Source organism: Salvia hispanica, chromosome 1 (assembly GCF_029641045.1).
Source record: "Salvia hispanica isolate PSC_SH4W2 chromosome 1, Shi_PSC_v1, whole genome shotgun sequence".
NCBI classification, from domain to species: domain Eukaryota; kingdom Viridiplantae; phylum Streptophyta; class Magnoliopsida; order Lamiales; family Lamiaceae; genus Salvia; species Salvia hispanica.
Window position 1 is genome coordinate 16,643,362 of NC_142692.1, and position 12,000 is coordinate 16,655,361.

At 40.7% G+C, this 12,000-nt stretch overlaps 2 protein-coding genes and 2 non-coding genes across 4 annotated transcripts; 2 read left to right on the forward strand and 2 right to left on the reverse strand.

Annotated features, from left to right (window-relative positions):
• Positions 1-848: 848 nt before the first annotated feature.
• Positions 849-3,215, reverse strand: LOC148933338 (uncharacterized). Its single transcript, XM_089059828.1, has one exon. The coding sequence runs from the start codon at positions 3,213-3,215 to the stop codon at positions 849-851; it is 2,367 nt and encodes a 788-aa protein (XP_088915954.1).
• Positions 2,716-2,822, forward strand: LOC125199944 (small nucleolar RNA R71). Its single transcript, XR_007172647.2, has one exon. It is a non-coding gene; the product is annotated as a small nucleolar RNA R71 (small nucleolar RNA).
• Positions 3,216-7,741: 4,526 nt separating the features above from the next.
• Positions 7,742-10,108, reverse strand: LOC148933339 (uncharacterized). The gene has a single exon (XM_089059829.1). The coding sequence runs from the start codon at positions 10,106-10,108 to the stop codon at positions 7,742-7,744; it is 2,367 nt and encodes a 788-aa protein (XP_088915955.1).
• Positions 9,609-9,715, forward strand: LOC148933340 (small nucleolar RNA R71). Its single transcript, XR_016134802.1, has one exon. It is a non-coding gene; the product is annotated as a small nucleolar RNA R71 (small nucleolar RNA).
• Positions 10,109-12,000: the final 1,892 nt, after the last annotated feature.

Consider the following 12,000-nt stretch of genomic DNA (forward strand, 5'->3'; position numbering starts at 1 on the left):
CAATCACAATTGTTAACAATTCAAACCAAAATTACTCACAACTACACCATCCTTTGATAGTATTATCATTCAACAATCCAACTCTTCATCAATATTAAACAAATGAGAAACAATGTCCAACAAGGCAACATATCAACACATTCAACTTCACATTATGCAAACAAGTTCTAAATTCTCACCCATTCTAGCAATTCTACAACAAATGCACTCTTAATCCTCAAAAACCCACAATTATGCACCAAATTCATCATAATCTTCCATAAATCACTCAATACTCAACAATAATCCATGGGTAAAGAAGAAAAGAGGGAGAAGTTCATACCTTTGGGGTTTAATTGAAGTGAAATTTGAAAATTAGCTTCTTCACCTTGTTCTCACCAAAATTTCCACCGATTAATCGGTTTAAAATGTGTAAAAGAGAGAGTAGAAGAGATATTAAAGTGTAGAAGTGAGATTGGAAGGGAGAAATTGAGAGGAAATCACTGGAATTCGGATTTGGGGGTTAGGATTTCGCGAAGGAGGAGTGCCGGGTGTTTCTGTCGGGTGAGAGCCGAGTGTTTCTGCGACTGCCAGTTATATATTCGACAAAACACCCGACCGGGTTTTTCAGAAAATGAAAAACACCCGGTCGGGTTTTTCCACTGGACTCCAACCCCTTTTTTTTCTTTCCTTCCATTTTTCACTCTTTTGTTCCCATTTTCCTATTCCAACACACTAAAACAAAGAAAAAAAACATAAAAATGAGAGAAAAACACATTGACACAAAATAAAATTGTACCTACTAGGGGTTGCCTCCCCCATAGCGCAATTGTTTAACGTCGTTTGCCCGACGGTCTTCAAGCTTTCACTTAATGGTCCAAGCTCACTTGGATCACCTCATCGGGGCCCGTCCTAGCTTTTGCGGCCAAATAGAGCTTGTTTAGCCGCTTTTTCCACCAAATAGGCTTGTCATTTTCTCCAAGGTCAACTCCATGAGATTCACCATTTGCCCATTTTGGCACCTCCTTCTTTTGCTCCCCCAAACTTGTTTCATTCTCAAGCTCAAAGAACCAATTACGGACCAAGATCTCCTCCAAGGGCTTCTCAACTTCAACATCCTTAGACACTTGTATCACCTTGCACTCTTCAATTTCCAAAGACACATCTTCTACTCTCTTGGATTCTTCCATTTCATGGCGTTTCATCTTGTCTAACATAGAGAGAATAGCCGTCTTGTTTCCATGCCTAAGGGTGAGTTCTCCCTTGGTGACATCAATTAAAACTTTTCCGGTTGCAAGGAATGGCCTTCCAAGAATGAGAGGAACATTAGGATCCTCCTTCATGTCCAAGACTACAAAGTCCACGGGGAAGATAAAATCATTCACCCTTACTAAGACATTTTCAAGAATACCATTGGGGAACTTGACGGACTTATCCGCCATTTGAAGGGTGATGGTGGTCGGCTTCAAAACACCAAACTTTAACTTCCGGAAGAAGCTTAAGGGCATAAGATTTATGCTTGCCCCCAAATCACACAAGGCCTTAGTTTGCCTATCATTCCCGATCACACAAGAGATGTTGAAGCTTCCCGGATCTTTCATCTTTGCCGGCATCTTTTGTTGGATGATTGCACTACAATTCTCGGTCAAGCTCACGGTTTCATAATCAACCAACTTCTTCTTCTTTGACATAATCTCCTTCAAGAATTTAAGATAGTCGGGCATTTGTTGGAGTGTCTCAATGAGAGGTATATTGAGGTGCACCCTCTTGAAGATCTCAAGGAACTTTGCAAACTTCTCATCTAATTTCTTCTTGTGCACCACTTGAGGAAAAGGAATTTTGACTTCCATGGGCTTGGGAGGAATAATTGCCTCGGGTTGACCCTCGGATGGCATATTAGGTGACTCCACCTCTATTTCCTCTTCTTCTTTCTCTTCTTCAGGTACTTCCTTAGCTTCCACTTCGGGCATAGGAGGACTCTCATAACTTGTCCCACTCCTCAAGTAGATTGCCTTGCAATCTTTCGGATTTGGAATTGTATTGCTTGGGAATTGCCCCGGTTGATGAAGTTGACCCACGATTTGAGCAATTTGACTCATTTGGTGCTCCAAGGCCCCCATTCTTGTAGCAACTTCTACCACCGCCGTCTCAACTTTATCAATTCTCTTGGTAGAGTGTTCCATAATCCCATCGGTCTTCTCCATCAAAGCTTTTAGAAGCTCATTGGTAACATCACTTGAAGACTTTGAAGTGCTAGGTGCATTGTTAACCCCACTCGGTTGAATAGCATTATTCGGATTTCCATACGAAAGATTTGGATGTGTATTGAAGGATGGACGATAATTACCACCCCCATTGTTGGGGTGATAATTGTAGAAGTTCCTTTGATTTCCTCCTTGGTTTCCCCCTTGATGCACATAATTAACATCCTCTACGGTAGGTTGAGGCTCTACATTTGGTGCCATCCCCAAACTTATGCTATCCACCTTTTGATTGAGAATCATCATTTGTTGGTTGAGGAGATTGAATGCATCCGAATCAACAACCGAAGCTACCGGCATAGAGCCATCTCGACCCGAGCTCCAACTCTTGCTAGTGTATGCAAGCCTTTGAAGCATCTTCTTGCACTCATCGACCCCTTTGTCCAAGAATGATCCCCCCGAACCAAAGTCTAGTTGACTTTTGATAAATTCCGAGCATCCATTGTAGAAAAGGCTCACTTGATGGCCCGGAGATAGCCCATGGTTAGGACACTTCTTCAACAAAGCGTTAAACCTCTCCCATGCTTCAAACATAGACTCTTGGCTCTTCATTTTAAAATGGGAGATCTCTGCTTGTAGGTTGAGAGTAGAGCTAAGAGGGAAGAACCTCTCCAAGAACTTTTTGGCTAAGTCGTCCCAACTTATAACCGAGCCCGGCTCAAGGTTATCAAACCAATCTCTAGCATATCCCGTCAATGAGAAAGGGAATAGCCTAAGCTTGATTGTATCTTCGGGAACCCCATTAAGCTTGGTTGTGTTGGCAATCTCCAAGAATTTGGCTAAATGCATATTAGGATCCTCCGTGGGTCTTCCCGAGAAAACACGTTGCTCCACAAATTGGATCAATGCCGTCTTCAACTCAAAATTGTTGGCATTCACTCTTGGATCAATGGGTGGCATTGGGATATTAACGTTCCCAAATGCATTTCTAACCGGTGCATCTCTTCTCCTTTCCTCCTCTCTTTCCCTTCTCATCTCCTCCATTTGTTGTTGTAGTTGGAGAATGATTTGGTCTTGATTAAGGGGAGGTGGAGGTGGAGGTGGTACTTCCTCGTTGTTCCCATTTGGATTTTCCATTGGCTCAACTAGATGTTGAGCTCGTGCTCTCCTCCTTCGTCCTCCTCTTCTTCTATTGACGGCTTCTATCTCTAAATTAATCGGCTCAAGGGGTAGATGCCTTGAGCGCGTGAGCATAAAAACCTACACAACACAAGAGAGGAAACAAAGGGAAATTAGAGCTAAACTAGAAAACTAAACTAAATAAAGCAAGTAAATGTCTAAACTAGTATTCTCTATCTTATCACAATATCAAACACAAAAGCAAATTAGTCCCCGGCAACGGCGCCAAAAACTAGACTCATGCTAAACTTGCAATCAAAATGTCACCCACAAGTGTATGGGGGTATGTAGCACGTGGCAAGTTAAAATTATCGATCCTCGAAGACTAAGTGCCGGCTTGAGTACTACGATGCAATTTAGAACACTATCTAGACTATTAGAAGGGGTTTTTTTGGTTTTTCTACACTAAGATCAAAGAACAAGTAAGAAAGTAAGAGCAAAAGGAAATTAAGACAAGAAAAAGGATAGTTTTCACTCAAGTTGGAAAGATAGGGATATTGATCCGTTGGTATGGATCACGGGTGTTCAACTAGGGATCATGCTCATCTAAATGGTCTTATGTGTGGCTAGGAAGGTCGGGTTAATTGGTTAGACCCCCTCTCGGGTGCACCTAACACGTTGATCGGCCTCTAAGGTCGGAGTCTCCTCCCTACACTTCGAAACCAACTCCTACAACCTACGGACCCAAGCCCTCTCTCTAGCTATGTCTCTCTCGAGCACATACAACGCACGGAGTTGTTGGTCATTTAACTATCTAATTAAGCATCTTTCAACGACAATAATTAGAATAAGACATATCAAACTGGTAGCTAATCAATTGGATAATGAAAAAGCACAACAACCAACAAAACCACCACATAAGACATAGATAAGCATAAATCAAGATTTAGCCCATGAATTCCATACAAACTTCACCAATATCCCTAATAAGAACTTAGCTACTCATAATGGAAGCTAAGACAAAAGAAAATACAAAAACTTCAAGGAAAACATAGTAAGAAAAGGTAATAGAACTCCCTAATGTAGACTTGATGTTGGGGAGGATCTTTCTTCTTCAATCTCTTGAAGATGGAAGCCTCCTTGCCTTCAATGACTTGTATCTCTCGATTTTTTCTCTCAATTTGTCGTGGGGAAGGTTAGGGTTCTCAATTGAGTGAGAACCCCTTTTATATTTGAAGCTGTCAAAAACACCCGATCGGGTGATTTGCAGGTGGCAAAACACCCGACCGGGTTTTCTCTCTGGAACCCGCTAGTTGCACGAAACACCCGACCGGGTTTTCCGAGAATGGAAAACACCCGGTCGGGTTTCTTCTCTGGAATCAGCCATTTGCTCCATTTTGCTCCGTTTTGACCTGTTTTTACTTCAAAACTCCGACAAACTCATTACTTCATCTAATTGATGACTATATGAGTGAAAACCTATTATAAACACCTTAAACCATCAAAAGCACTCTCTAATCACCCATAAAACAAGCCTAAACTATGAGTTTGTCAACTCCCCCAAACTTAAACACTTGTTTGCCCTAAACAAGAAGAAGAAAATAAGAAGACAAACTCATGTAAGGATGTTGGAGTGTCATCATTGCCTCAGTAGAAATAAAGTAATCAACAAGTATCAATGGCCTCGTAGACAAGTATAACATTATAAAGTATTGCTTCAAGCTACTATCATGTACTCAACCTTGCCAATTCGCCCTCACAAGGAGAAAATGCAATGTGCATTTTAGAAATTTCACTCACTCTCAAGGTGTATAGGCTCATGACATAACTCTCAAATCATCAAATCATGCATAGTTTACCATATGCTTGCTCGAAATCTACACTCTCCTCTACTACGGTGTGATTAAAGATCTAAGGCCCGAAAGGTCTTTTCTATAGGTTGTAATGTAGGCTCTTTGGATAGGTGAGGTAATTTTTGGCTAAAGTGACTTTAATCCCCAAGATATGACATATTCAACTACACCAACTTTCTTCCCCAATCTTAGCTAGTACTAGGCTTTGCCTAGACTCTTCCCATCTACCAACATTCCACTTATGTTCAATACCTCTTTTTCAACATTCAAGGCACCCCTTTTTCACCAAATGTCAATTGCTCACCATTTTTCGCTTTCATTTTTTTGTCTTTTCTTTTCTTTTTCCCCCCCTTTTTTTTTCTTTTTCTCCATGCTTTGCATGATATTATCACTATTTTTTTTTCTTTTTCTTTTTCTTTTCTAACTCAACAAACTTGTTTTTCATTTGCCAACACCACTTCCACATTTCTCTTTGATTTTTCAAAAGTACCACATGACAATTTCAACCCCTCGGTTTGTCAAAGAAAAGGTTTATAGGCTCAAAGTGGGCTAACAAGGATTATTAACATAGCGGGTGAAATAGGATTTGGCTAATAAAAATGGCCTAACATCCTCCCTTATCTCTATAGCCACTATGTAGACTCAAGGAGATCGCGAGCAAGTTCTAGAAACATATGACATGCTTGAGATAAAACACACATTTAGTGATAGTATAGGCTTAATTCTCACAAGGTCATTTTGGCAAAAGACAAGGCACCATGCGATTCACTTTAGGCAATTTGAAATGAAAATTACATGTTACTTAGCCATATCAACAAGATTTTCAAAATTTTTTGCACAAAATAATCATTGGCAACTCCTCCAACAAATCCTCACACTCGTTCAAACATCACTTTCTCTCACCCTACTGTCATTCTACCCAAGGAAGATTATTAAACACACTAAGAAAACAAGAAAAACATTCCTAAAAAGAAACATAAACACAAAAACAACACAAATGGAACAAGGAAAATATTCCACAAAATCCACAAACAAAGAAAATCATAAGTTAGGTTACATGCCCAAATATCATCATCAAATATAGTTAAAAGAATAGGGGTACATGCCGGGTATCATCAAATCAAATCAACGAGAGAGAGAAAAGTAAAAGGAAATCCACTAGACACCCCCCAAACTTATTCTAAGCAAAGCTAGGATAAGTTTGAAAGAGAGTGGATCTTCCATGGACCTTCACTATCGAAGCATTGAAGGGGACCTAGCCGTTGAAGCAAGTCCCGACATGGTTGTTGTGCAACCTTGTAATCTAACTTGGCCAAGGCATTCCATTTGTAAATCTCTTCATCATTTCGAAAGTTGACCCCGCATTTTTGTACCTACAAATAGAGAGCATTAGATGGCAATGTAACCAAAACCTAGAGAAACTATTAACCACATAAAGTAAAAGTACTCCCCCAAACTTAGCTCAAAGTTTAGCATACAACAAATTAAAACCATGGAGTACTTTTCACTAATCTCTCTATCATCAAACTAATAACTTGAAACACAAGTGTAGGTATCACCTCCATTAAGTGCTTATATATCAACAATCAAATCATATATCATAAAAAAAAAACTAAGCACAAAGTCTCAATTGAAGTTCAAGAGATTCACAAACTCATCCTATCCTTGTTTTAACATGCAAAGCTCAAAGATTTCACTTCATATCCTCATGCTTGTAGCCAAATTCTCCCCCAAGACCAATCAATCACAATTGTTAACAATTCAAACCAAAATTACTCACAACTACACCATCCTTTGATAGTATTATCATTCAACAATCCAACTCTTCATCAATATTAAACAAATGAGAAACAATGTCCAACAAGGCAACATATCAACACATTCAACTTCACATTATGCAAACAAGTTCTAAATTCTCACCCATTCTAGCAATTCTACAACAAATGCACTCTTAATCCTCAAAAACCCACAATTATGCACCAAATTCATCATAATCTTCCATAAATCACTCAATACTCAACAATAATCCATGGGTAAAGAAGAAAAGAGGGAGAAGTTCATACCTTTGGGGTTTAATTGAAGTGAAATTTGAAAATTAGCTTCTTCACCTTGTTCTCACCAAAATTTCCACCGATTAATCGGTTTAAAATGTGTAAAAGAGAGAGTAGAAGAGATATTAAAGTGTAGAAGTGAGATTGGAAGGGAGAAATTGAGAGGAAATCACTGGAATTCGGATTTGGGGGTTAGGATTTCGCGAAGGAGGAGTGCCGGGTGTTTCTGTCGGGTGAGAGCCGAGTGTTTCTGCGACTGCCAGTTATATATTCGACAAAACACCCGACCGGGTTTTTCAGAAAATGAAAAACACCCGGTCGGGTTTTTCCACTGGACTCCAACCCCTTTTTTTTCTTTCCTTCCATTTTTCACTCTTTTGTTCCCATTTTCCTATTCCAACACACTAAAACAAAGAAAAAAAACATAAAAATGAGAGAAAAACACATTGACACAAAATAAAATTGTACCTACTAGGGGTTGCCTCCCCCATAGCGCAATTGTTTAACGTCGTTTGCCCGACGGTCTTCAAGCTTTCACTTAATGGTCCAAGCTCACTTGGATCACCTCATCGGGGCCCGTCCTAGCTTTTGCGGCCAAATAGAGCTTGTTTAGCCGCTTTTTCCACCAAATAGGCTTGTCATTTTCTCCAAGGTCAACTCCATGAGATTCACCATTTGCCCATTTTGGCACCTCCTTCTTTTGCTCCCCCAAACTTGTTTCATTCTCAAGCTCAAAGAACCAATTACGGACCAAGATCTCCTCCAAGGGCTTCTCAACTTCAACATCCTTAGACACTTGTATCACCTTGCACTCTTCAATTTCCAAAGACACATCTTCTACTCTCTTGGATTCTTCCATTTCATGGCGTTTCATCTTGTCTAACATGGAGAGAATAGCCGTCTTGTTTCCATGCCTAAGGGTGAGTTCTCCCTTGGTGACATCAATTAAAACTTTTCCGGTTGCAAGGAATGGCCTTCCAAGAATGAGAGGAACATTAGGATCCTCCTTCATGTCCAAGACTACAAAGTCCACGGGGAAGATAAAATCATTCACCCTTACTAAGACATTTTCAAGAATACCATTGGGGAACTTGACGGACTTATCCGCCATTTGAAGGGTGATGGTGGTCGGCTTCAAAACACCAAACTTTAACTTCCGGAAGAAGCTTAAGGGCATAAGATTTATGCTTGCCCCCAAATCACACAAGGCCTTAGTTTGCCTATCATTCCCGATCACACAAGAGATGTTGAAGCTTCCCGGATCTTTCATCTTTGCCGGCATCTTTTGTTGGATGATTGCACTACAATTCTCGGTCAAGCTCACGGTTTCATAATCAACCAACTTCTTCTTCTTTGACATAATCTCCTTCAAGAATTTAAGATAGTCGGGCATTTGTTGGAGTGTCTCAATGAGAGGTATATTGAGGTGCACCCTCTTGAAGATCTCAAGGAACTTTGCAAACTTCTCATCTAATTTCTTCTTGTGCACCACTTGAGGAAAAGGAATTTTGACTTCCATGGGCTTGGGAGGAATAATTGCCTCGGGTTGACCCTCGGATGGCATATTAGGTGACTCCACCTCTATTTCCTCTTCTTCTTTCTCTTCTTCAGGTACTTCCTTAGCTTCCACTTCGGGCATAGGAGGACTCTCATAACTTGTCCCACTCCTCAAGTAGATTGCCTTGCAATCTTTCGGATTTGGAATTGTATTGCTTGGGAATTGCCCCGGTTGATGAAGTTGACCCACGATTTGAGCAATTTGACTCATTTGGTGCTCCAAGGCCCCCATTCTTGTAGCAACTTCTACCACCGCCGTCTCAACTTTATCAATTCTCTTGGTAGAGTGTTCCATAATCCCATCGGTCTTCTCCATCAAAGCTTTTAGAAGCTCATTGGTAACATCACTTGAAGACTTTGAAGTGCTAGGTGCATTGTTAACCCCACTCGGTTGAATAGCATTATTCGGATTTCCATACGAAAGATTTGGATGTGTATTGAAGGATGGACGATAATTACCACCCCCATTGTTGGGGTGATAATTGTAGAAGTTCCTTTGATTTCCTCCTTGGTTTCCCCCTTGATGCACATAATTAACATCCTCTACGGTAGGTTGAGGCTCTACATTTGGTGCCATCCCCAAACTTATGCTATCCACCTTTTGATTGAGAATCATCATTTGTTGGTTGAGGAGATTGAATGCATCCGAATCAACAACCGAAGCTACCGGCATAGAGCCATCTCGACCCGAGCTCCAACTCTTGCTAGTGTATGCAAGCCTTTGAAGCATCTTCTTGCACTCATCGACCCCTTTGTCCAAGAATGATCCCCCCGAACCAAAGTCTAGTTGACTTTTGATAAATTCCGAGCATCCATTGTAGAAAAGGCTCACTTGATGGCCCGGAGATAGCCCATGGTTAGGACACTTCTTCAACAAAGCGTTAAACCTCTCCCATGCTTCAAACATAGACTCTTGGCTCTTCATTTTAAAATGGGAGATCTCTGCTTGTAGGTTGAGAGTAGAGCTAAGAGGGAAGAACCTCTCCAAGAACTTTTTGGCTAAGTCGTCCCAACTTATAACCGAGCCCGGCTCAAGGTTATCAAACCAATCTCTAGCATATCCCGTCAATGAGAAAGGGAATAGCCTAAGCTTGATTGTATCTTCGGGAACCCCATTAAGCTTGGTTGTGTTGGCAATCTCCAAGAATTTGGCTAAATGCATATTAGGATCCTCCGTGGGTCTTCCCGAGAAAACACGTTGCTCCACAAATTGGATCAATGCCGTCTTCAACTCAAAATTGTTGGCATTCACTCTTGGATCAATGGGTGGCATTGGGATATTAACGTTCCCAAATGCATTTCTAACCGGTGCATCTCTTCTCCTTTCCTCCTCTCTTTCCCTTCTCATCTCCTCCATTTGTTGTTGTAGTTGGAGAATGATTTGGTCTTGATTAAGGGGAGGTGGAGGTGGAGGTGGTACTTCCTCGTTGTTCCCATTTGGATTTTCCATTGGCTCAACTAGATGTTGAGCTCGTGCTCTCCTCCTTCGTCCTCCTCTTCTTCTATTGACGGCTTCTATCTCTAAATTAATCGGCTCAAGGGGTAGATGCCTTGAGCGCGTGAGCATAAAAACCTACACAACACAAGAGAGGAAACAAAGGGAAATTAGAGCTAAACTAGAAAACTAAACTAAATAAAGCAAGTAAATGTCTAAACTAGTATTCTCTATCTTATCACAATATCAAACACAAAAGCAAATTAGTCCCCGGCAACGGCGCCAAAAACTAGACTCATGCTAAACTTGCAATCAAAATGTCACCCACAAGTGTATGGGGGTATGTAGCACGTGGCAAGTTAAAATTATCGATCCTCGAAGACTAAGTGCCGGCTTGAGTACTACGATGCAATTTAGAACACTATCTAGACTATTAGAAGGGGTTTTTTTGGTTTTTCTACACTAAGATCAAAGAACAAGTAAGAAAGTAAGAGCAAAAGGAAATTAAGACAAGAAAAAGGATAGTTTTCACTCAAGTTGGAAAGATAGGGATATTGATCCGTTGGTATGGATCACGGGTGTTCAACTAGGGATCATGCTCATCTAAATGGTCTTATGTGTGGCTAGGAAGGTCGGGTTAATTGGTTAGACCCCCTCTCGGGTGCACCTAACACGTTGATCGGCCTCTAAGGTCGGAGTCTCCTCCCTACACTTCGAAACCAACTCCTACAACCTACGGACCCAAGCCCTCTCTCTAGCTATGTCTCTCTCGAGCACATACAACGCACGGAGTTGTTGGTCATTTAACTATCTAATTAAGCATCTTTCAACGACAATAATTAGAATAAGACATATCAAACTGGTAGCTAATCAATTGGATAATGAAAAAGCACAACAACCAACAAAACCACCACATAAGACATAGATAAGCATAAATCAAGATTTAGCCCATGAATTCCATACAAACTTCACCAATATCCCTAATAAGAACTTAGCTACTCATAATGGAAGCTAAGACAAAAGAAAATACAAAAACTTCAAGGAAAACATAGTAAGAAAAGGTAATAGAACTCCCTAATGTAGACTTGATGTTGGGGAGGATCTTTCTTCTTCAATCTCTTGAAGATGGAAGCCTCCTTGCCTTCAATGACTTGTATCTCTCGATTTTTTCTCTCAATTTGTCGTGGGGAAGGTTAGGGTTCTCAATTGAGTGAGAACCCCTTTTATATTTGAAGCTGTCAAAAACACCCGATCGGGTGATTTGCAGGTGGCAAAACACCCGACCGGGTTTTCTCTCTGGAACCCGCTAGTTGCACGAAACACCCGACCGGGTTTTCCGAGAATGGAAAACACCCGGTCGGGTTTCTTCTCTGGAATCAGCCATTTGCTCCATTTTGCTCCGTTTTGACCTGTTTTTACTTCAAAACTCCGACAAACTCATTACTTCATCTAATTGATGACTATATGAGTGAAAACCTATTATAAACACCTTAAACCATCAAAAGCACTCTCTAATCACCCATAAAACAAGCCTAAACTATGAGTTTGTCAACTCCCCCAAACTTAAACACTTGTTTGCCCTAAACAAGAAGAAGAAAATAAGAAGACAAACTCATGTAAGGATGTTGGAGTGTCATCATTGCCTCAGTAGAAATAAAGTAATCAACAAGTATCAATGGCCTCGTAGACAAGTATAACATTATAAAGTATTGCTTCAAGCTACTATCATGTACTCAACCTTGCCAATTCGCCCTCACAAGGAGAAAATGCAATGTGCATTTTAGAAATTTCACTCACTCTCAAGG

What these genes read in the sequence shown, in the direction of transcription:
- LOC148933338 (XM_089059828.1), bottom strand. Translation starts at nt 3,215, where the DNA reads ATGAGAAGGGAAAGAGAGGAGGAAAGGAGAAGAGATGCACCGGTTAGA.
- LOC148933339 (XM_089059829.1), bottom strand. Translation starts at nt 10,108, where the DNA reads ATGAGAAGGGAAAGAGAGGAGGAAAGGAGAAGAGATGCACCGGTTAGA.